The sequence below is a fragment of the Hydra vulgaris genome, chromosome 12 (assembly GCF_038396675.1).
Source record: "Hydra vulgaris chromosome 12, alternate assembly HydraT2T_AEP".
Classification (NCBI taxonomy): Eukaryota; Metazoa; Cnidaria; class Hydrozoa; order Anthoathecata; family Hydridae; genus Hydra; species Hydra vulgaris.
In genome coordinates, this window is record NC_088931.1 from 2585785 (window position 1) to 2612417 (window position 26633).

The 26633-nt window shown below is 25.9% G+C and overlaps 1 protein-coding gene across 2 annotated transcripts in view; it reads right to left on the reverse strand.

Moving 5' to 3' along the window:
- LOC100215348 (MATH and LRR domain-containing protein PFE0570w) overlaps window positions 1–26633 on the reverse strand; it is a 50147-nt gene that overhangs the window by 19094 nt on the left and 4420 nt on the right. The window contains exons 1-7 of one of the 2 annotated variants that reach the window (XM_065811236.1): window positions 25474–25521; window positions 19996–23750; window positions 6477–7063; window positions 6287–6364; window positions 4527–4709; window positions 3944–4153; window positions 720–1140 (exon numbers count right to left, since the gene is read on the reverse strand). In XM_065811236.1, the coding sequence (XP_065667308.1) occupies window positions 720–1140; window positions 3944–4153; window positions 4527–4709; window positions 6287–6364; window positions 6477–7063; window positions 19996–23743 (5227 nt within the window). In that variant the 5' untranslated portion in view covers window positions 23744–23750; window positions 25474–25521. Of the gene's footprint in view, window positions 1–719; window positions 1141–3943; window positions 4154–4526; window positions 4710–6286; window positions 6365–6476; window positions 7064–19995; window positions 23751–25473; window positions 25522–26633 lie in introns of those variants that run through there. The other variant, XM_065811235.1, reaches the window with a different exon arrangement.

Below are 26633 nucleotides of genomic sequence, written 5' to 3' on the forward strand. Positions count from 1 at the left end.
GAGATTAGTATTTATGATTTTTAAAAAAAATAAGCATAAAAGTAAGTTCTTTGAAAAAAATATTTTCTGTTTAAATAAAAAGAACATGTTCATTTTGTTTTTGAAATTAAAAAAAATGTCTTGGATGTAAGAGTAGAATTTTGTGAAATAAGTCCATTGATGAGAACAATATCTTTTTAAGGATATCTTTTTCATATGAGATTTGATTTTTTAAAAGGGTTGATTGCATTTTTTAAATGAAAAGAACAATATACATATTGATTTAAGCTAGATATTGATTACCCTGGTAAAATATTGACCCTTAGTGGAAATTATTCTTAGAATATATTGATTATCCTAGAAAAACAAGCTAAAAAAATCTACAAATTAATAAATGATAGAGAGTGTGGCAAGGCATCCAAAAATTACATAAGTTTAAACTTACTAAAATATTATTTGTTCCTTTAGGTGCAGTATTTAAGTATATCACATCTGCAAATGAAAATATAATTTTTTTTTCTTCCACCAGGCTCTGATTAAAGATGGGGTATCTAAGGGGGTAAAGATCCATAGCCTATTAGTTTTTAACTTTCTTTTTAAATTTTACACCAGTAACATGAAAAAAGAACACCAATGCCCTCTGACTAATGCAACTTAAGCTGAATTTGATTACTACTGCATAAAAAAATAAAAAAAGTCCTAAATATACAGATTAATTTTAAATTCAATAAAAAAAAAACCTTTTGAAATTTCCACATCATCAAGATGAACCTTCCATAAAAACTTGTATCGATTCATATCTGCTGCAGATTGTCCTGTAAATAGCCCTAATGAACCCCTTCTTAAGGCATTATTTTTACGCCTCTGAGTTGTACATATTAAAAGATCAGAAAATAAAAATAAGCAGCGATCTTTCTTTGTTTGTGCGCCTTCTTTTTCTGCAACAAGATCTTGTCTAACAAACCGTCTTGATGCTGTCACAAGATCTTGAACTCCCTCAATTGTATTTTCAATGTCTCTTAACCGTTCTATATCTCGCTCAGCCTGATCAGCATCCATTTCACCTTTATTCATTCTGTCAGCAAGAGCTTCAATCTCTTCAATGGCTAAATGTATATTTTCATAATCGGGGTGATTCTCAGGTGTGTATTTTAACATATCCTAAAATATAAGTTATCACTATTAAGATATTAAAAAAGAGTATATAAGGTATTTATAATATTTAACAAAACTAAAAATTAATGATTGCTGTTTTTTAAAGTGCAATTGTGGTTATTATTATAAATTTTTTAAACTTTCCATTGAGGCTTGCTTTAGAGCTTTAAAACCGATATACAATTTAGCTTAGAAACTGATACACTTAATTTGAGCTTTAGAGCTCGAATTAAGCGTATTGCTTTTCACTCCTTTATTTTTAGTACTATTTTTTGTTATTCATTTATTTTTTTCTAATATAGAATTTTTTTTGGCAATTCTTAAAAGTATAGAATGTTTTAGTCTAAGTTTTTTAATAGGGGTCATAAAGTACATGACACTAAATTTATCTTTTGCTCTCTTGAGCAGAGATTTTCATTCACCATAAAACACTTTTGAACTTATATTACTTTAAAGCCAATTTTAAAATTATAATTAGTTTGATTTACTTGATGGATAAAGTACATCACAATAAATTTACCTATAAACTTAATCAAAATAACCAGTTACTACAGTTTAGTTACTCAACTATTAAATTTATTTAACATACTAAAAGGCTTGCAAAAGTTTGCAATACAAATGTTTCAATTTATATTTTGTAAGTTAACACATAATAAGTTTCAAACTAAAAATTATTTTAACAAGAAATCTCAAATAGAATATAAAAAATGCAATACCATTTTTTTTACATTTTCATTTTGTTTAAAGCAATATCAAAATTAAACATTTTCTATAAATGCACAAGTTGTTTTAAAAAATTTTTCTTAAAAAAAGAAATCTACTTAACAAAAAAAATTTTAGTCTTCTAAAATTCAGTTATTCAAATAATTTTGCAATTGAAATTTGAAATTAAGAAAGAAAATTTAAAAGAATTTTAATGCTCAATAAATATAAATTCAATTGTTATTTTGCACGAAAATTAAATTGAACTAGTACACAAGAATAAAACACCCTGAGCTCTAAACAGACCACTATAACAATTTTAAAAAAAGTGCTAACACTCTACCCAATACAAATTCATGTTATAATGATGCGCAAAATAAATGGTTATTATATTAATAACAGAAACAATGCAAATCACAATGTTTGCCGAAAATCGGCAATAATTTCTTGCAAAAAAAAAAAGAATTTGCCATAACAAACATTAAAAAAAGGCCCTCAATTTTTTATTTAGGCAGCGCCCAAATACAGTTGACCATGTCAAAAACAGTCTAGAATAGCCCCTGATATATATATACATATATATGTAAATAGATACAAATCTATATATATATATATATATATATATATATATATATATATATATATATATATATATATATATATATATATATATATATATATATATATATATATATATATATATATATATATAAATAAATGTGGCAACTTTAAGTCCCATGTAAAATAAAAATAATAAAAGGTGGCAGCACTTTCCAGGGGAGCATTTTTGCTGCCTTCATCATCTCCTTTAACCATCATCATCCAAGACATTACTTGAATAAAAGGGCTAGAGAAAAAAACCAAAACCCAAATCTCTCCCAAAATTATGCCAAATCTCTCCCAAAATTATGCCAAACCTCTCCCAAAATTATGCCAAATCTCTCCCAAAATTATGCCAAATTTCTCCTGAAATTATGCAAAACTAATATTTTGAGGAAAAATGAGAGGAAAAATAAACAACACATGAATACACAATGACAAGAACATGTAAAACACGGCATAATAAAATAATGAGAAAATAGAAAATAAAATTAAAAAAAGATAAGAAAGATAACTTTAAAACTGATAGCTGCATCTGAAAGATAATAAACTTATCGTTATAAAACAAAAGTGTCACGAAAACAATAAAAATAATAGATAAAGATTTAAACAACAATAAAAACAATATAATATACATTAATATATAATAAATTATAAAAGCAAAGATTTAATTCATAACAAGATAAGAAAAAAATAAAAAATTTACTATATAAGTTTTCTATTTTGTATATTCTGTACAAACAACAATTCAAGATACAAACAATATATTACAGTGAGATAACAGGGAGACTAATAAATAATGTTTTAAAACAAAAGCTAAACAGGGTTACTAACAAAATATAATAGAGGATCATACAGGGATCATACATACAGGGAAAACTTAATATAATAGAGGATCATACAGGGAAAGTTAAAAGCAGAGGATCATACAGGGAAACTTAAAAAAAAACTCAATAAAAAAAAAAATTGTTTCTAAAACAATAATTATAGAAATTAAAAAACAGAAACCATTTTCATGATTTGTTGCATATTGTAAAAATTATAATTATTATATAAATACATCAATAAATGTAGATACTAAAATTTCATCCAAAGGCTTCAGTATATTTAGCAACTGAGAATTCCAATTTGGGCAGCTATCCATGTACGTATAAAGGACATTTAATACAACAACAAAAATATTTTTTTAAATTTTTATCTCCGTTATTTATTATTTTTATCTCCTTTTTATTTTTTGTCTGCATTATTCTTTATTCTTTGTTTTTTTCTTTTTCTGAAAAACTATCTGAATCTAAGTCAGCATTTTTAAACTTTAAGTGTGCAAATATATTGAGACAAATATGCTAATACTGATCTAAATATGCTAGGATAACAATAAATATATATATATATATATATATATATATATATATATATATATATATATATATATATATATATATATATATATATATATGTACATATACAAAATAAAATAACAAAATATTTGCAATTTACTAAAACTTACTAAAAGAAGTAGTTTGTATCGAGGTATTCTTTGTACAGGCATTATAAGCAAGTCAGAAAGAGTAAGTTTTTCACGATTTTCTCGTGTACATTGTTCCAAAAAGCGTGCAAACTGAGGACGAGAATTTACAGCCTGTCTAATAGCAGCTTTTGCTTGTATGAAATTGTTAATAAAATTACTGTAGGCATCCATTAAATACGTCTTTGTAAACTATGTATAAAGAGTATTTTTATTTTTAGTTTTAAATTATAACAATATTTGTATAAATAAAATTATATATATATATATATATATATATATATATATATATATATCATTAAAATATTTAAATATATATCATTAAAATATTGAAATATATATATCATTAAAATATTGAAATATATATCATTAAAATATTGAAATATATATCATTAAAATATTGAAATATATATCATTAAAATATTGAAATATATATCATCAAAATATTTAAATATATATCATTAAGATATTTAAATATAACAATATAAAATTTTAAACAAATGTTGATGCTGAGAAAAAGAAATGTCTATGAAACAAAATAATTATGTAAAAATTATCAAAGTACCGATGTAACAAATAAGTCACCAACAACTTGATTGTTATCCCACGCATTTACTCGGTCAGTTAACTGGCTTAAAAATATTTCATGATGCTCAAGGATTTCAGGAATTTGATAAAATATTTCATCCACAACATTTGGCTCAATAACGCTACTGTTTTCTGGTCTTTTTAAAGGTTCTGAGAATTTCTAAATATTTATTCTAAATTTTAGATGAATATCTATATTAAACCTAAAAAAAAATCTAAACATTAAAAACTTAGCATAAATAATTAAATGGTAAACAATATGGTTCATTTTTAGCAAACAATATGGTTTAATTTTGCTTTTCTTTGAATGAAGAGAAGGGAGGGAAGAGACGACTGGGGAGGGAGAGGCAAGGGTTGGGGGAGGGGGATTAAAAGTAGCAATTACATTTGTTTCATTTTCACAAATATTTAAAAAATTTTTGTAATGAATTTATCTTTTTTTACAAAAAGATAAATTCAATGATCAAAATTAACTAAATAGAATAAATATATAAAAATTTAAGAAAAATGCACATTAAATAAACTTATTTATTTTTATAAATTTTTAAAATTATATATGTATATATATATGTATATATATATATATATATATATATATATATATATATATATATATATATATATATATATATATATATATATTCTATAGCTAGTTTTAGATGAGCATTTGCTCACTATTTTTGTTTATATAGCATACCGCATTTTTAGAAAAAGAAAAAACGAAGAATGATAAAAAATAAAATAACAAACAAAAAAATAAAGAATAAAAAAGAAAAGATTGCTGTCCCATCCTAAACCCTCAGTTTATGTAGCAGCACTCTGTCGCGAGTCAGGCTATTTGATTTGACAGTCGATGTGTTCACTGAAGCCCACAGCAGCAGGCTATTTCAGTGTAACATTAGAGTGCTCATCTAAACTAGCAATTTAAATTATATACATATAAATATACATATATATATATATATATGCATATATATATACATATATATATATATATATATACATATATATAATATACATATAATATACATATATATAATATACACATACATAATATATATATATATATATATGTATATATATATACGTACATATATATATATATATATATATACGTACATATATATATGTATATATATATATATATATAAATATATATATATATATATATATATATATATATATATATATATATATATATATATATATATATATGTAGAGAGATACAACTACTTGGTTGTGGGACCGATATAAGACCGAATAAGAATTATTAAGAGAAAATATTTGCTGTGCCAATTGAGAAAATCATATTTTATTTTGTTGAGCGTACCTGTGTAATATTAACTTGTTTTTTTATGTATCAGCATTGTTTAAGATTCATGTTTTGGAGGGTTGTATTTTTAATTATTAAATCTTGGTATGCAATCCCATAAGACACACTCAAATATTTATGATGGGAAGTTTCAAGGTGGAACCCTAAACCAAGAAATAGACTTGTGCCTTCAAACAAAAACAATGTTGAAACAATAATATTGCATTGTACACTAAAAGCACCCACAAGAACCCAATCCACACAAAACATAGCAATGTTAACCTGATATTTTGTAACATAGCAACCTGATATTTTGTGACTGCAGATAAAATTAGTTGCTCAAAAATCAGTGCAGAGTTCAGAAAACTTTATTACTAGCCTGAAAATCTAAAAACTTTTTTTATAGTTGAAATAACAATACTTACAGTTATCATTGTACTTAAACTTTGGACGTATGATTGCTCAGTTTCTAGTAAGTTATTCACAACATAATTTCTCATTTCCTAAAAGAAGTATTTTTAAAATCATTTTAATAAACAAATGAGCAACCTTATAACTTGAATCAAAATTCATTAACTACCTAGTTTTTTGACATTATTTGTTTTAGAAACTTACTACTTTCGGTGTTTTCTTTTTTTCAGCAGATAATGAAGCCTTCGAACCAATTACTTCATTATTTTCTATAGCTGTTATGGCTTGTGGGTTTAGGGATGACGATGAAGAAGATTTCAAGAGAACATTTGACAATGAAGGATCACTTAGACTACTTGTAATTATTTTAGGAGTTCTTATATCAGGATGCTTAGTATTTTCTTCACATGTTATTGTTGGGAGTGAAGTTAAGCTCTTTGCTCGATTATCTTCAAGCATCTTGCAATCAGAAGAAAGATTTTCAAGACTTAAATGTTTTTCATTTGTAAGCTTATTATCACAATAAGATTCAGTTTTATCTATTGCAGTTTCACTGTCATTGTCACTTGATTCTTCATTAATAGTGTACTCAGGAAATATTCCACTTAAAACTGTCTTATTGACTCTGTGTCGATTGTTGCGGTGTTCTTCAGGAATACCAGTAAGAAAAGGCTGAGGAAAACTAGTTCTAGAACGGGTTTTGTCTGCGTTTTCAACTATTTTACTGAAATCTGGTAAAGTTTCATCATCATCAGAATCAAGCTGTTCAGTTGAAGGAGGATTGGTATCAACTAAATAAAGTTAAAATAAGAAAGTTAAACATTTTTAGTTCATGTTGGTATAATTATTATTCCTTATTAGTGATATACCGATGACATAAGCCAACTGTGGCTAATATTAGGAATAAATAGTAAATATAATAATAAAAGGTATGTAATATGCATATAGTATGACACTGCACCAGTAGTGGTTTGGCCTATTAGTCAATGGGAATGCATTGTCCAATGCTGATTAATCAATGTCATAAGTTGATTAATTGGCCGATGGTTAAGCAAATTAAATGACCGATGGTTAATTCCTGATAGGTACTTCTTATATATTTATTTTACATCCTTAATGTTATCATATTACCTATTAGTAGTTATCGGTACATCACTATTCCTAAATAATAAAAACATAATAGACTGTATGATGGAATTCAACACCATTCTGATTAATAACTGGAAAACTTATGCCATAGGCATGACCATTATACCATGTAATTACCACTTTTACAAAAACAGAAGCATATAGGTACATTTTTCTGGTGTATATATATATATATATATATATATATATATATATATATATATATATATATATATATATATATATATATATATATATATATATATATATATATATATATATATATATATATATATATATATATATATATATATATATGGTACACGTTGAAGTATTGTGCCAAACATTTTAACAAACTGTTTTAAAATCAAGTCCCAGAGTTATATTAATCTTCAAATGATACACTTTCTTTTTTTCTTTTTTTGCAAATGTTGTAAAGTTGCAAAAACAAATTTGTTTGATGTTAATATTAAGATAATGTTAGTTGCAACCCCCACCACCACCACCACCACTATAATATGTTATATATATACCACCACCACTATAATAGAAAAAAAAATGTGACACTAAATTTTAAAAATTAAATATAACTATTATAAAAATATTTTTAGGGACTTCTTTCAACCCTTGATAACTGAAAGGGTTCCTAAAATGTTGAAAAGAAAATTGCTTTCCAAATATAAGTCAACCTGGGTCTCAAAAGAAACATAAATGCATAAGCATTTCAAAAAATTTTATAAAAAACAAAAAATCTAGAACTTAATCAAAATAATACAAATTTTTACATTTTTTTAAACAAATTTTCTTTTATTAGAATTTAAAGGATTTATTTACATCACAAATGATCCTTTTATTTAATATACTTATTTAATTCAACCTTTTGAAATTAAGGTTAACCAATTTTAAAAAAAACCTCTTAGTTTTAGAATGATTAAGGATCCTTACAAAAATCAAGAGTCGGTAGCGTATTTAAGAAACATTCTAAAGACTTATATGATATTAATAAAATAAAATTATTAACAAATTTATTTATAAAAGAATTTTTTTCTAAATTAAAAACATCTAATTAAATAAGCCTGAAAGGCTTATTTAATTAGATGTTTTTAATTTAGATGAAAATTAATTAAATTTTTTAATGGGGTGGTCCAAAATCCATTTTTTATAGATTTTATGTAATTAAACCACTTTTTCTTAGTTAATTTTTAATGTTGATTTCGAATTACTTTTTTTTTTTCCTTTCTGTTGTTAGTATTTAGCTTTCTACTCCAATTTCATTTAAAGTGATTATTTTGACAATAAGTCAATTGTTAAATTAAATGAAACCATTATTATTAATAAAGTGGAACCCATATTAAATATTTCTCTTTTCATTTTATCAATAAAATGCATAACTATTGTGTGGTTATAAATAAAACAAAAAATTAGGATTATACATAAATTTAGTCAATATAAAGAATTATTTGTAACAAGTCAAAACCAAAATTACTTTATCTCAGCCATGGTTGGAGTTTTTGCTAAGAATCAAGAGGTCTGGTATTCAATGTCGATTCAATAGATAAGCGATATGACCAGATAAGCGATATGGGTAAGGAAGTATGAAATTCCAGTTTCAATTGCTCTTCTGTGGTGCTTTGTGATAAGACCCTTAGTTCTTAATAAAGTATCTTAAAAACTAAATTTAAAAAAAAAAGTAATTGTAGGTGATTGTGGATTGTTGTGAGCAATTTCCAAGTAGAAACTTTAAATTATTAGCTTATTCCTTTAAATGTCTTGAACGTGAGACATTTTTTGTATTTTTATTAATAATTATGATTTTAAATAAAGTGGATTTTCATGGCAATGACTTGAATCCTTCAAAAAATAAATTCTTCAATCGTTTTGACATTAAACAGATTCTCTTTTTCAATATATTCATTGACAACTGGTTCACAAATAAATAAGCCGCCTTGTAATTTTAAACAAGCTAAGATAGAATTTCTCTTGGAGGCTTGATGTAAAGCTGTATTTTTTGCTAACCTGTTCTGCCTTAATTGTAACTGTCACAAGTTCAAACTGTATTTTATATTTTCAAATTTTTTAACAATGGGACACATTTCTCTATACATTTCTCTTACCCGAATTTTCATTTCTCAAATGGTTTTGATATTTAGTATATTACCATGAGAAATGGCAATTAAATTGACGATATTTTGTTAATTTCAGCCATTTGCAATGAGTGTCTCACTGATGCTTAAGTTCATTGTTATTTGTAATTTTTTTATCAACTCCAAAAAGTTGATTAAAAACATAATATTAATCAGTTATTCCAACATTGTATCTTTTTCTTTTTTTTCCATCATTATATCTTTTTCCAAACCCATAATACATTCTTCTTTTCTGTTGAAAATTAGAAATATTTTGCAAAACTATTTGCTAGATTGATACAATCATCCAGGTTCTTTGATATGTATTTATGAACTGTTTCTACAACTACTGAGCAGCTCTCTTATTTAATGAAAGTTTCAAAAGATAATTTGTTGTTGATTTCATTGAAGACAAGTACAAGAACAACCTTGAGTAAAGGCAAATTTGTATTATAAAATTCATCAGCTACTAGGAGATTTCTATAGAAGTTTATTAATTTTGATTAAAAACTAGTTTTTTACTTATTTTTGCAATATTTTTCACTTTAATCAGTATCTAAATTTAGTTTACAAAATTAATAGCAAAGTATTTTCTAGTAAAATAAAGCAAAAGCAAATTTTTACACTAGATAAAACTTTTATTCATTTTAATTCATATTTATCCAATCAAATTTTTAATTGAATAAGTCTTTACATAAAGTTGCATAACTTTACATGCAAAGAATGCACTGCAAAGATTTCTATTAAGTTTTTTAAAATCTTAAAAATGTTATAAATAGAAGTATAAGACCAACCACAAATAAATAGCAAAAACTGAATTGTTTTTTGAGGTGTTAAAACTTTTTACTGTAACTGTTCCTTCATGCTTGAAAAACCTTTACATCATCTTTCTTAAATATAAGTGTTTTGGAATTCTGTTCCATCATGATCACAAATCTTCTAATCATCTTGTTTTGCTCTTTAGTATTTTTGTGACTCATTTGTGAACAACATTTTTTAAAGACTTTTGCCAACCACATTCTTGCTTGCAGACATTGAAAGTATCATCAGTAATTAAAACCACTTTAGAGGTACAATTGTCAGAAAGATTATTAATATTGATGGTTCTTATAAATAAAAATATAAAATTATGAAAAATTTATTTATTGACAAAAATCTTAGTTATGATTATTTTCAGTTATAGAACAATATTTTTTTACTGTAAATATTTTATCAAAACATTTATAGTAAAAAAAGAAATTATTTATCAATTTAAAGATTTTTAACAAATAATGTAAATCAAGTTAAAATTGTATATTAAAAAATAGAAATAAGTACTCTTTGCTGGCAGTTTACATACGCATTGCAGCAGTGAAGTAGCATTCGGTAGCAATTAAGTAGCAAATTTAAATTAGACATATAGCAAATAGTAGTAGTACTACATAGCATAAAAAATAGAAAATGCTACAAGGCACCAAAATTAGTATAACTTAACTTCTTAAATTTGTATTTTAAATTAATAATTTAGTAATTGTATGAAATCCAGACAACTAATTCACAGAAAGCATCATTAAAACTTGTTAATTTATTTCATTTATAAAGATGATTTATACTAACTTACAAAAAAGAGTAAAAGAAATTTTTAATAACTTTTACTCATAAATTTTTTCACAATTATATTATTTTAAATATAAACAATACCAACTTGTTTCTCCGCGCAGCTAGTAAGTGACCCGGGTCCCATCCCCGTCTGAAAATTAGACTTTTTGCAAACCTGGCTCCAGCCCTGGCCCTGGCAAATAAATAAGATTTAGAAGGGGTTGATAGCCGCGGCTAGAAAAAAAAATTATAATACTTTATATATTATAACTTTATGCTTACATTTACTATTTATTAAATACTAGCTTACAATTATATATTTATATTTAAAAAAAAATAATGATAATAAATAAAATATTCTACTATTCTACTTTAACATAGTTGATTACAAAAGACTTTGGTATAAGAAGTTTTCATATAAATTACAAGTCAATGTTGTTATTAAAATTTGTTGTTACAAATTACCCAACATTATGTCATTCTAAATATTATTACTAATGCTGTTAAAATAGATGTATAAACTAAATTATTAAAAATTACTAATAAAATATTACAATATTTACAATATTACAATAGAAAATATAAGATTTATAGGTGATCTTAAATTAAAAAATCATGTCCTTGATTTAGATGTCAACAATTATATAGTTTAACATCTAAGAAACTATTTTAAAAAATATACTAATTAACAGAATTAAACTATACCTAAATAGTAACTAATTGAAATACTTTTTACATAAACTTCATTAATGTTTACAGCGACTTGAAACATCACACTTAACAAATAACCGTTAAAAAATATTACTTAACAAACCACATTCTTACATTCTTATGATGGTAGCTTACATATGATGGTATGCTGAGAAGGATAAATTTATTTATCAATCTAGCTATTTCTATATATTATTGCCGAACTTAATAGTAGTGCTGTTAGTAGCAGTGCCCTTTTGAGAGTGTTTGACACAGCACACTTGGCAGCCATTGCAACCGAGGTAATGGCAAGAAACAGTCGCAGCACATTTTTATAAAAAAACGTCAGCAAAAGTGTATGCAAAATCTAACTTACATAAACATTAAATTGTGTAATGTTAAAACATACTAAAACTTTTTAAGTGAAAATAAAACCATTTTATAGTTTTATTTTCACTTAAAAATTGTGGCAACATATCCTTAAATTCGATCTATAGCATTTATTACTGTTTTATAAAGTTTTCTATTCATTATCAGTTATAAAATTTTCTTAAGACAATATGCCTGCATGGCCAAATGGTTAGCTCGCAAAACTTCTGAACAAAAAAGCCGTGGTTCGAATCCTACCACTGGCAACTTTTTTTAAATTCTTTTCGATTTTTTCAAAATAAAAAATAAAACACTTATGAAGTTTTATAGATATTGCATACATAACATATGTAAAGATATTATACACTTAACAAAAGAATTTTTTTTAAATTTTAGAAAAGCTAAAAATTCTAAAAACATCAAAACACTAGGAGAAATTTGTTGCGTATGTGTCATGATTGAGATACTTATGCTATTAATGTGCTCAGGTAATTATTTCTAATAAGCTGCTGATGGTCTGATAAAATAATTATTTTCTGAAACCTAATAAAGAAAAAATTTAATACCACAGTCTTGCTACTCCAGAAGGTGCTGCTGTGGAGGCAAAAAAAAAAAAAAAAAAAAAAGCCTGTAGCAAAAAGAAACTTTAAATTTTATTTTAATAATATCAAGTCTTTCTAGCTATATATATATTTTTTCCTATAAATATCTATATATATATATGGCCAGATTGAAAAAATTAAAAATATATCGTGTTAAGGGGCGGATTGAAACCTTCGCAAAATGACACTGCATTAAACCACTGATCTATCAAATTTATGCATGTAATTAAAAAACAAATCATTTAAGAAACTTTTATACAGATTGTAATTAATCACGCTTTTCAAGCGGGTTCTCTAATAAGCGCAGCTTTATTTCATAGAAATAAAGTTGCACCTATATATAAACAACATATATAAACATATTTTATATGCAAATGTAAAAAATCCATTTAGATATTGTTTTTTTCAGGATCGTGAGTAATATAAGATAACTTTTCTAATAATTACAAGTCTTTTTTGCTCAAGGTGTTTTGTTTTAAACTTTTGTATTTATGGTATTGTATTTGAAAAAATTGAAAATACGCAAAACATATTATCTCATCCAAGCGAAAAATATGAAACTTCGATTTAAGATTGGCCCCTCACTCTTGATAATTTCGGATTGCTAAAATTACATTATCTTCTTCTTAGCACAGTCGTTTAGATATTAGAAAAAAGCAGCAAGTTTTTGTTTAAAATGTTTTGGCCTAATTAGACCATTAAATAGAAAAGACGCGGCTTTTTCAAAAATTGTTGAAGCCAAAATTTTTTGCATATGTGATGTCACATTGTGACAAAAACTAACTAGAAATTTTGTTTAAATTTTTTAGAAAAGTTCCTTTTATAAAAAATATATTTTTTATGGGATATATTTTAATAAAAACTAATTATAGTAATTACAATGTTCTTTAAAACTATTTATTTTTATAAATATTTTTATACTTTATTTTTATTATTATTTTTATACTTTATAATTTATTTTTATACTATTATTATTTATTTTTTATGGGATATATTTTAATAAAAACTAATTATAGTAATTACAATGTTCTTTAAATTTTATTTATCTTTATTTATTTATTACTATTGTAATAAATACAAACACTTATCTGTGAAATGATTTATCTGTAACAGTTTTATATATTTTTGTGCAATTGTATGCACCATAACCAAAAAATGGAAAACCAAACTAGACATTTAAAAGTTTTTTTTACCACAAACTGACGTCACTATATGAAGTTTTTTTGGCTCAACTTTTAGATGAGCGTTTTATAGCGAAGGCCGCCGTCTATTGTTTTTAAAAGATTTTTCTAAGATCTTTTTAGTTATGCAATTTTTATAGCGTTAAGTACAAATGTCTGTAAGTGTAAACGTCTTTAGAAAATGAGAAAACTTTAAAACTTTATTTTAACAATTAGAAATCTTTTTTGCTATATTATTATTTTTTTGCTATAAAAATATAAGGTTGAAAAAATTTAAAAAATTATTATGCTAAGAGGTCTCAACTCTCCCAAAATGACAGTGATGACAGCAAAATAAACCACTGAGCTATCAATGATATATGTTTAGGAAAAAAACAAACCCAATTATAAATCTCTTATAAGCTCTATGTATACGCAAAAAAATTAACATGCGCACTGAATGTTAATTATTTTTCTCTTAAGCAACTTTTCAGAATGAATTACTTGACTAAAAAATATCAAAAAGTAAAAAATATCAAAAAGACTAAAAAAGTAAAAAAGGAATAGGTATAGAAATGATTGGTGTGGAATAGATAAATATAGAAATAGTAGGTTTGGTAAATACCCACATTTTATAGGTCCGGAAAGCTAGGATATATATATATATATATATATACATATATATATATATATATATATATATATATATATATATATATATATATATATATATATATATATATATATAGCGCCGTGCTGTAACTTTTGGGGGCCCTGTGCAGAAACTAAAAAAAAATTTTTTTTCCTTTAATTCGTAGTAATTTATGGAAGTTTTTCTAATTTATTTAATAGGGGGCCCAGTGTGATTGCACTTGTTGCACTTGCGATAGTACGGCGCTGTATATATATACATATATAAATATATATATATATATATATATATATATATATATATATATATATATATATACACACACATATATATGTATACACACACACACACACACGCGCGCGCACACACACACACATATATATATATTTATAGATGCACGCCTTGTACGTCACGCTAAAAGTAATTTTTTTAGACAACTTGACCATGTTTTCATTTGGTAAGCATTTTAAGAAATCGCGGCAAAATAAAGCTGTAAGAAACTAGAGAATAAACCAGCAATACTCGAAGAAAAGAACCAAAGACTATACGAAATATAAATTCTGAATAAAATAAGCAAATAAAAAGTTATTAATAAAAAAAAAAGAAAATTATTGTCAAAAAAATAATATACCTATATATTAACTGTTTTTGTTTTCTTATTTTTAGAGTGTTTTTCTTATTTTTAGAGTGAAACAATGCATCAAATGCAGTAAATTTATTAAAGAAACTATATTATTCTTTTATTTAACTTATTCCATCATTAACAGCATTTTTTAATCAAATAATATTTTTTACAAATAAATAAAAATTAAATTTATTTTCTTATTTTCCTATTATATAAGTATTGAGAAAAAACATTAAATACAATAAAAACTTTTTTAAAAGCGAAAAGACATAAAAACAAATTAAAGAAAGAAAAAAAATTAACAAAATTTCTTATAGATCTAGCGTACATAGCAAATTAGTTTCTTAATTATATGGACTGATAATAATTGTGAATAAATTGCATATCAAAACTTTCAATTGTTGTTAAATTGTTATAAAAGATAATGTTTTTTCAACAACGACTCTAAAAAAAGAATACAAAAGTTGTATAAAAATTTTACAAGAAATTTTTTTTTTATTTACTTTTTTTAATTATTAAATTTTTATTTTATTTAATCAAACTTGATAATTTGTTACAATTTTTTCTTTATTTAAAAAAATTTTTTTTCTTAGTAAATAAGATTAGCTTTTTGCCGCAAAATATTTAAATGCTTTTTAAGTTAAAAGAACTGCCATGGTCAGTTAGCTTTAAAAATTTAATTTAAACGTGGACAAACAAGGCGTGCGACCGCATGCGCTACCCAGGAAGGCTTGATATATATATATATACCCAACTAAAATGAACAGAATATAACTTGTATGTTAGTCTTTTTTGTATGGTGTTTATGGTAAACAATGTGGTAACTATGATGATTGATAATTATTCATTTAAATTTTTCAACAGGTATTGCTTTTTTAGTTTTAATTTTTTTTTATATACTTACTTACTTTTTTATATATTTACTCCCAACCAGGCTGCAAGCAACTACTATTAAATTAGGAATTACTAGAAAATAAAGAATAATGTTAAAGAGCAAGGAAACAGGCGATAGAAAACTTGAAAAGTTTTCTATCACCTGGTTGCATTAGGCAGGATTGTATGAAGCAGGAAGACATGAAGATGGGATTAAGTACTAAAGTATTGATTTGTGTGAAAAAAAAACTAGATGAATAAAAGTTTTTAGAGCATGATGGGACAGATACTATAAAAGGATGAATATTTGTTGAATGAGTTTTGGTCAATGAAACTAGAGTTAATATTCTTTGAGCAGCAACCATGATAGTATTTGTAGAAAAGAGAAAGGGATGCAACCTTGGAATTATGGGAGAGTGGCTTGATAGCATTAGAAGAACCGGTCCAAAGTTTTTAGAGGTAGAGAATGGAATCAGTAGTAGGATAACAAGCATGATAAACAGAAGCAACTTTAGTAAATGACAACTTTGCAATGGATTACATATATGGTTTCGATGAAAGGTTAGTAGCAAATGATCCAAGAAGACGTTAATAAGAAGACTCAACAAGAGGGCTGCCAACCATAGCTAAGAAGACAAAATGCGAAATTCAAAAACCACTGCAAACCCCAGGCAGTTGCAGAAGAGTGATTAGATTTAAATTTTAACATCTGTCAAAGTGTTTCAGTCTTTGACTACATAGTTGATGAAAACTTGATGCCTGACATTGCAGTCACATTGACCTTCTCAATTTTCTTTATGTCACCAAAAAGGTGACATAAAGAAAATCGAAAAGTTTTTAAAATAACAGGTTCAGTTCTTAACAATGTATAAAAAAGCAGTGCTTTTTGATACATTGTTAAGGACTGAACCTGTTATTTTAAAAAGAACATTACTCCATTAAAGCTTTTTAGGATCAACAAAAATATGTTCCTTATGAAAAAAAAAATGTCTATGGTGCAAAAGAAACTAAACATAGGAGGAGATAAATAAAAAATATAAAGTTTTAGTAAGTTTTATTAGTAAAAAGGTAGAAAAAAAAAGAGGTAAATGAAGAAAAGGAAAATCAAATTTTATTTTGAAATTAGAAGAATAAAAAAACAGCAACAAAGTCAAAACAAAATCAAACAACTTAAGTAAATAAAATGACTAAAGTGAAAAGAGAACAGGAAAGAATTTATGTACATTGTTCATACTGTTTGCGTATTGTTTAAATTGTCTTGTATTTTTGTACATTGTTTATTTTATTATTTATTTTTGTGTGCTGCCAGCATTGTGCGATGCCAGCATTTGTATCCCCAAAAATCATATTCATTCAAAAATTCTTAAAGTCCTTCAAAAATTGTCTCTGATTTTCCATTCTTTAATACCATTGGCTTTAGCCTAACCTCCTTTTTATTTTTCTTTATCACGACTACTTGATGTTCCACCCCAGCTTTCACTTTTTCATCAAAAACATCAATTCTCAACCTTCAGTTCTTTTCTCAATTTATCTTGTAACTTTTCACCTTCTCTGATGATTGTTATTGCTGAATTGAAGTTGATGGCAACTTCAGAATTGAAGTTGATGGCATCGATGGAGCGTTTCCAATTTTAATTATCTTTGAAAGATGTATTTTTTAAGATCATCAGGCTTCATTGTAGTATATACCACTCTAGCAGATGTCTCTAATTGCTTTAAATAAAGATTTTTATATTCAGAATGCAACCAAAGTCCATCCTTTTCTGTTATATCTAATGAACCATCAAAACTATAACTACCTGGTTTTTTGATTTCTATTTGTTTTTTTTTTAAATAAATTTTTCTATTATTCTTGGCACTGATCTTTTGTCTATTGTTGGAAAATTCAAATTAGCCCATAGTTCTAAACATTCATCTGAAATTTTCTTTATTCGTTCTTTCACATTTTTCCAGTCTGATGCTAAGCTGGTGTATCAGTTAATAATTTGCCAATTTGTTGGCATTTTACATATTGATTCTCATGATTCTTGAGATTTACTTTTATGTAATCTTTTACTTTTCTCAAAGAGAATCAAATTATTTTTCCATACATCTCCTAATATTTTGGTTGCAGTAGAATTTTCGTTTGACATATTCAATGGTTGTGTAATAACTGAACTTAAAATGCCTTATACAATTAATTATTTGATAAGATTAGGCAAAACTAAATTTCACTAATAAAGAAAACAAAAAAGTTTTCTATCGCAGAGACAATCCCTTAGGAACTATAATTCATTTGGTGTGTTTTAAAAGGATGTAACTTAAAATTATTGTTATTTTTTCAAAATATAAAAGCTCATAACTAGGTAACATGTTCATTTGAAAATCTTAAAATTATTTTTTATTTTATACCCCTAGTGTGTATGCATGTGTATATATCTATATATCTACATATGCATGTTTGTGAATGCACCTAAAGCTTAATTGTTTTCCTTTATTTTATTTTCATTTTTTATTATGATTCTCTTAGTTTTTTTTTTTTTTTGGTTACTTCTTTTAATATTAAATATATTTTCTTGTTTTTAATCATCTTAAAACAATTATTATTTTAATCATTGTCATTAGATATTTACTTAACATTAGTAGTTTTAATATTTGTAAGCAACCTTAAAATGTAATGCCAAATTTTTCAGAAATATATTGATTGATTGATTGTTAAAAACATTAGGCAACTTGATGCTGACCAAAAAAAGTTTTTAGATCAGCAAAAAATTGCTAATCCTAATTTTTCTAATTATGAAGGCTTCCTTTATTATCCAGGTTTGCAGCAATTTAACAATACAGTGAATCCTAACTAGTTATATCAATCTAATCTGAAGTTAAGTATGCAAGTACTATTGTTACTTGATCCAATATAAAAGATTGTAGTTGATAATATATATTTGAAGCTTTTGCAACAGTCTAATACATGAAACTTTGTCAAATAGCTTTGCAAAGTTAAAAAAATTAGGTCAACTGGTTCCTTTGAATCAAAATTCAATTGTTTCTAAAATACTTTTGACATAAATTTTGTTTAAAAAGAACCCATGTTGGGATTTGGAAAGCATTGTCTTATTATTTAAAATTTTTTTTATTGATATAAAATTATTTTCATTAATAAAAAAATTCATTCTAACCATAATAACAAAGAGCAATCTAAAAATACAGAACATTTTTGCTCATATCTAACATTTATAAAATTACTCAAAAAAAATTCAAAAAGTAAAGAAAGGGTGGAACATTTGAATCTTAATTGCATAAACAGAATACAATCAGCAAACAACTTTGTGAGATATTTTGTCAAATCTTAATAATTATAATAAATATTATCAAATATTTATAATATTAAGATTTAAATTAATATTTATGCAAAAAAACATTTAATACTGATATATGATGTTAATAATAATAATAATAATAATAATAATAATAATAATAATAATAATAATAATAATAATAATAATAATAATAATAATAATAATAATAATAATAATAATAATAATAATATATATATAAAGGAAATAGAAAAAATAATGCTAAAGTTTTTATTGAGAATTAACTTTTTAATTAAATCCCATAATAATTCATGTCTACATTTAAAGGTAACAAGAAAAAAACTTTTATGAAATAAATTGTATGGAATAATGCATTTCATAGAATTTTTTTTTAAGCTACTCAAATATCTTTTGATTTTGCTTGCACAAACATCATTTTTTACTCAAAGAATTTTCAACAGCAAAATTTTTTACAAATTCATGAAAGTAATCATTTAATAAAAATTGTCACAATAATCTCAGTCACACTAATAAAGAAAGGTCTCTAAAGGTAAGGAAAGTCTAAAACGAAGTCATTTTAATCAATGTATTGTAAAAAGAAAAATAGAGACTAAAAAATGTAAAAATCACCTGCTTTAACTATATTATCATCTTTGTTAACTTGATTTTCTTGAGTTTTAGTTAAACTTTCTGCTACATTTAAGCAAGAAAAATAATCATTATTGGCGTTATGATATGATGGACGTCTTCGAGGGCAAACTGGTTTTGAAGCTGATGAATCTGTATTTGTATTAATTTCATCAACATTTGAACAATTTATTGATTTTATATTAAGAGGCGGTCTAGTTTTCACCTTTGGATTACTACTAATATCTTTTTTATGTTCATCTTGAGTCATAGTACTGTTTGACTCGAGCATTTCATTACGTTTATCTCTAAAACTGTAAAGAGTATTTTCTGAATCATTGTCAAGATCAGTATAATTTTCATTTTTTAGCCCTAATGGAGATTTTTCTTGCATTCTTTTAGTATCTTCTGAAAATCGTTTAATGAGAGCAAATGGTGAACTAGGTAAATTTTCTAAAAGTTTTGCGGCACATACTGATTCTTCTTCTTCTGATGGGGTCCTTTGTTTAGATGCAGACGAAAAAGGATTTTTATCAATATCAAAACTATTTTTTAACCACATATTTCGAGGCAAAGATTTACTTACAGGGTTTATAAGTTGATCATCATTTGATTTATTACTTTCTGAATTTTTACATTTTCCTATACTCATTGAAAAAGGGTTTGTTTGTATTATATTATGCTGTCCCTCAGAAATTTCAGTTAATCCAGGATTCTCAGTTGTACTATTAGATCTCCTTGGTAATGGTGGGCTAAACATTGGATTCTTTGCTACAAAAGACTGAAGTTTTAAAGTTGAAACTTTTGAAATACTTGTAAAACTACTCAATGGTCCTTGCTTTAAATTCTTTATATTTTCAAATTTCTCGATACCATCCCTGGTTTGGTTTTTGTTTTCTAATCCACCCATGTCAGAGGTTGAAAAAGAATGTAAACTTTGTGGTAATCTATTTGAAATAGCAGTCATTGAAGAACTTTTTATATTTTTAATAATTTCATGTGATTCGATTGTTTCAGATTTATTACAACAATTTATTTCAGTGAACAAATTTTCATTACTATTAATTGCTATGGATGACTGAACAATACTTTCTTCCTCTGAATGTAAACTTTGTTTTATTCTGCTGTCATTTGCAGCATCAAGAGCGCTATAATCCGTAATATCGTTTAATTTATCAGATAAACATGTGTCTATATCTCCACTCTTAGAACTTTCATCGGAAAAATTATTACATTCCAATTCATTGTCGTTTTTTGTTTCAGCTAGATGGTTCTTAGAAAAAACTTCTTCTGCTTTTCGTGCACGCCTTTTTACGAGTTTTTTTCGATTATTTAACTCACCGGTTTCTTCTGTTGATGAGGTAGAAAGTTTATTCAAATTTGAGCTAGTGTCGGAATCTGAAAATGAACAGGTAGAATTATGCTCTTTTTCAACGATATCATTCGATTCAGCTTTATCACTAAACGCATAAATTATATCTGACTTAGGGTTTTGTCTATCGGTGTTTATTTGAACTTCTTCCGCGATATATTTAAGTTCTCCATCGTTGAAATTATTTTTGTTTAAGTTTATTTCGCTGTCAGTAAGCTGAGAATTTATAATGGAATCAAATTCGTTAACATTAGTGTTTTTTTGTAAATTTTCATATTCACCTATATTATTTTGTTTGTCGATATAATTCGGTTTTGCAATTTCTTCACTTATTTTTGCATTGTTTATTGAGTAATTTTCTTCATCTGTTTTTGCATATTCGTGCGGTATGACCTCTGATGGAGAATCGTTATCCAAATCGTTAACTTCAGTAGGCATTGTATCTGAATTACTTGTTAAAAATCTATCCGACTTTATATCATAAATAGTTATATCAGGAGAACAGCTGTCAATTTGGATTAATTCAGAATTCTCTAATTTATCTTCCGTGACAGAGGCATTGTTAGTAATTACATGATTATTGTTTGTTAATTGATACTCAATTAGAAGTGAATTATCTTTGATAGTGCACTTTTCCGAATCGGTAAGACTTTGAAGAGAATTAGATTTTTCGTTTTCTTTACTTAAGCTAAAAGACGTAGGTATTGTGATAATTTCTGAAGTAATATCGCACGGTGTCTCAGTCATATGTTTTTCTTTATTGACAATACAATCGATAGAGCAAGATGAACTTTCAGATGATTTTTTTTTAATAATTGTTTGATTTTTTTTAATCATACCTTGTTGATCTGTTGAATGCTTTTCTAATTCGAGAAATTTGTTTCTGGCTGAATTAATGTTTAATGGAGGTGATACACCCTTAATATTTTTAACGGTATTTGCAAGTTTTTCTTCCTTGTTAAGTTTGATAATTGTATTGGCAGCCGCTTTTAGACTCACAAAATGATTTTCTGCGTGTCCGTTACCACTGTGAAGCCCCGCTTTTAAACCGTTTAAATTTAAACGGTCTGAAGATTTCGACGTCAGAGTTGAATGAGTATTTGAATCTAATCTTTTTTTATTTGTAATGACACTGTTTTCTTTGTTTTGATTTTTTGGAGGAGCTTCTGATAATTGCATATCGAATGAACTTTTATGAAAATTTTCTTGCTTTACTATGTTGCTTTGAGATAATAAAATTAGGTTTTCCCCATTTGTTGTTTGTGAAGCAACTGCAACCTCATTTTTTTGCAGATTAATTGTTTTTTCATTGTCTGACAAAAAATTATCTGTAGGTTTTACTTTTTTTTCTATTGATTTAATACTTGGTTTTTCGATAAGCTTGATATGCCCTGCCTTTTCGTTAGATTCGTTATTTTTTTCCAAAGATTTGATATGCGCAAGTTTTTCTTCCTTTTTAATTTTGATAATTGTATTAGCAGCTGCTTTAAGACTTACAGAATGATTTTCTGCGCGTCCTTCGTTACCACTGTAAAGTCCTGCTTTTTCGTTATTTTGAGAACCGACATATTTAGTGCTACAATCTGGACTAGCAGATTTTTCAATAGTTTGCCTAATGATAGATTTATCGTCGCTAGTTTGCTGATTTTTTTGATTTCTCTGATAATTGACAAATTTCTCGCTGTTTTGTGTGCTAACAATCTTTTCGTTATTTTCTGGACTATCGGCTTCCTCGATACTTTGTAGGTGGTTTGTTTTAATGGTATTTTCTGAAGAGACTGGTTTCACGTTTTGCAAACTTTGCATTTTTTCATTAGTTTTATCAACACTATCGTTATTGTGCACATTTTTTTCTATATGTTTTGGGATACTAGCTGCTGTTTCATTAGATAGTTGGTTTGTTTTTTCATTATTTTCTGAAGTTAATGTTTTCTCTTTATTTTTTTCAGAAATGTTATTTTCATTTCTTATTGAATTTATCTCGTTATTTTGTAGACTTAACAAATTCTCATTATTTTGTCGACTAATTACACTGTTATTATTTTGTTGATTAACTACGTCACTATTACTTATTTGTCGACTGTTATCATTACTTTGCAAGTTGAGAATTTTTCCATAATCGGGCGATGTAGCAGTACTTATTCTTCTTCGAGGAGTAGAAACTATCTCGTTATTGTTTAGCTCTAACGGCTTTCCGGTTGCCGTACCATTTTCTGTGGATTTTCCGTACTGAAGGATGCGATCGTTTATGCTAGATGGTCCGTTAACGTTAGATCTTGGCCTTCCAATACCACCAATTATTCTTTGTCTATCGTTTAAATCAACTCTAACGCTCTTTTTCCGACGGTATACCTCAGGTTCAGACTCTACAAACGCCATACTTGATCTAAATTATGATAAACTATCTTTATAATCATTATTATTATTGTTGTTATTATTTTTATTAATTTTATTATTATCATTACAACAAAATATAATGTTTTTATTTTTATTGAACATTCATGCGTACACTCTTAGCAATTGAAAATGTAATTTATAAGTTTTAATTATTTTTAACGCCTTTTAAGCTTTTTGTACACTACACGCATTATTTTTGATAGTAAGTTTAAAAAACTAGAACTCAACTGAATCTTAAAATTTTTTCTTTCCTTCTTTTTAATAATTTTTTTTTTCTTAATGCAAGTTATACCGTTTATGCTTTGTTAGATGCGGCTGCACTCGTTAGGAATTATTATATAGAGACAATTACGTTTAAAGCCTTTTTAAGTGTGGCATAGATTTTCAAAAGTATTAGTTATTTGAGCAGCAGGTAACAATTTAATAATCCTTTTTTTTATGTGTTTATTTTTTTCATCCTTTTTTTGTGTGTTTTATCGTATCCCGTATAGAAAATGATTACAAGTATGTTAAGTTGAAAGAGTATAAGAATGAATACGCTTTTAAGTTATTAATCTAAATAGTTGCTTATAAAAATTAATTACTTTATATTATACGATCATTGTTATTTACTGCGTGTGAGGGGAAGGAGGGAAGCGACAACAGGTAAAACTCGCTAACTCGCTAAATATTAAAATGTTACATCTAAATACTAAATTATTATTAGTTAAATAGCAACAACAACAACAAAAATTCATTTGTTTAACTTAAGAATGTTTTTTAAACAACCATAAAAAGGAGAATTTTATGAATGAAAAACATATCACGTGTCACTGGCAGGATAAATGCCAAAATTATGGGAAAAGGCGCTGCTTCAATAACAAACAATATTTATAGTAAAGTTTTTCATAAATATTGTTTATTAATTTTTATTTTCGAATCAGCATAAACGTTTGTACTCTAGTCCCTAATTAATTTGTATTCTATTACGGTTTACCTAAAAAAAGAAAGATCATTTGGCGCAATGTAACTTAGTATTAAACTTAACTAAATGTGTTAATAAATTAAAGTAAGTAGTGCGTGAGTAAATTAAACTAAACAATGTGTGAGTAAATTAAACTAAATAAAGTGTGAGTAAATTAAATTAAATAATGTGTGAGTAAATTAAACTAGATGATATGTTCACGTAATCCAAAAGTTAAAACTAAACTAACAAAATGTCAAAAACTTATTTAAACAATGATCTTATTTATAAACAACAGTTTCCTGATTTTTAGAAATATTTCGCAACGTTATCTTAAAAATTTCATCGATTAAAGGCTTGATTTAAAGTTTTGGTATTTATTTCATTTCATAAATAAATTTTTTGTTTGTTTTCAATTTACTTAAATTTGGTATAAAATAGATTTTAAAATAATGTGCATTATTTTAAAATCTATTTTTTTTAATTTTATTTAATTCATTTTATTTTATCGTTTATGTTTTAATTTTATGGATACAAATTTATCGGTAACCGGTAATATTGATAAAATATAAGTTTTATGAGTATCAAAAAATAGCTTCAGAAGTGTTGATAAGATTGGTTTTTATCATAGCACAAGTGACCAGGTAAAGATCTTGATTGTATTTGCTTTATTTCTTTTTATCTATTTCAGAATTTTTAATTCATATTTTATTTCATATTTCCATTAAATTAGAAAAAAATATTTTTTTTAGTTTTCTTCCTGGTGTACCATTTTAAGAAGATTCTTGACTTGTAATCTCTCTCACAAAATTGATCCTGTAAAAAAATTGTAAAAAATTAGTTTTTGAAAAAAAACTTTTTTTTGTTTTTATTTCAGAAAATTTAAATTTACAATTTAATTAATTGAAACTTATTGTAAATAAATAACTTTTTCCTTATTAAAACTTATTGTCTTATTTGAATTTTGCAGCAAAAAAAAAAAAAAAAAATTTGAAAAAATAAAAAAGTTGAAAGTTTTTTGCATTTTAGGAAATTTAAAGCATTTTAAATGAATGTTAAATGAAGTTTACAAAAATAGAAATTTTCTTTGAACTTCCCTGTGCCTACTAGAATTACCTGAACTTAGAAGGAAAAAAAAAGAACATTTATCTAAGTTTGAATTTTTTTTATTTTATAAAAGAAACCTATACAAAACTGTTTTAAACATATGAAAAATAATATATTAAATATAGTTTGTATTACTTAAAACTGGACGTTGATTATTTAATAATTTATTCATTGGTAGTTTCTTTTTTGTTATTCACCTCCTCAAGGCCAAGAAGGCCACTTTGATGAGGAGACTACTTAATAGTGGTTATAACCCTCTCTCAACTCTATAACTCCGAAACACAAACCTCGTCGAACAAGGCTGCTGCGTGGAGAAACAAGTTGAGCGCGGTACTACCAGGGACGTGGTGGGGATCGAACTCGGAACCTCTCGCTTATGAAGCGATCGCTTTACCACTACACCACTACCGCATTTATTTACCACATTTATTTACCGCATTATTAACACCACTACCGCAGTAGTTGATGCGTTAATGGCGAGGAAAAAGAAAGTGTTAATGACGAGGAAAAAGAAAGTGTTAATAGCAAGGAAAAAGAAAAGCCAAAGCGAAAAAAACTTTTGACTTTTGAAAAAATTTTCTCTGACGGATTTTTAAGCAACATGTAATGGTATTTACTTGCATCTTTAGAAAGTAAGAGTGGTATTAATTTGTCTGAATATTTCTGTACATAAAAGCAGGGAAATTCTAGGAATGAGGGGAAAGGGTGGAGGAGGGTGGGTGGAGGAGGGTGGGTATGGGGAACCTTACAAACTTCCGACTGCTGGGCAAGTGAAAAGTCTGTTTTTGCAAAAGGAAAAACCTTTGTAAACTAAATTTGAAA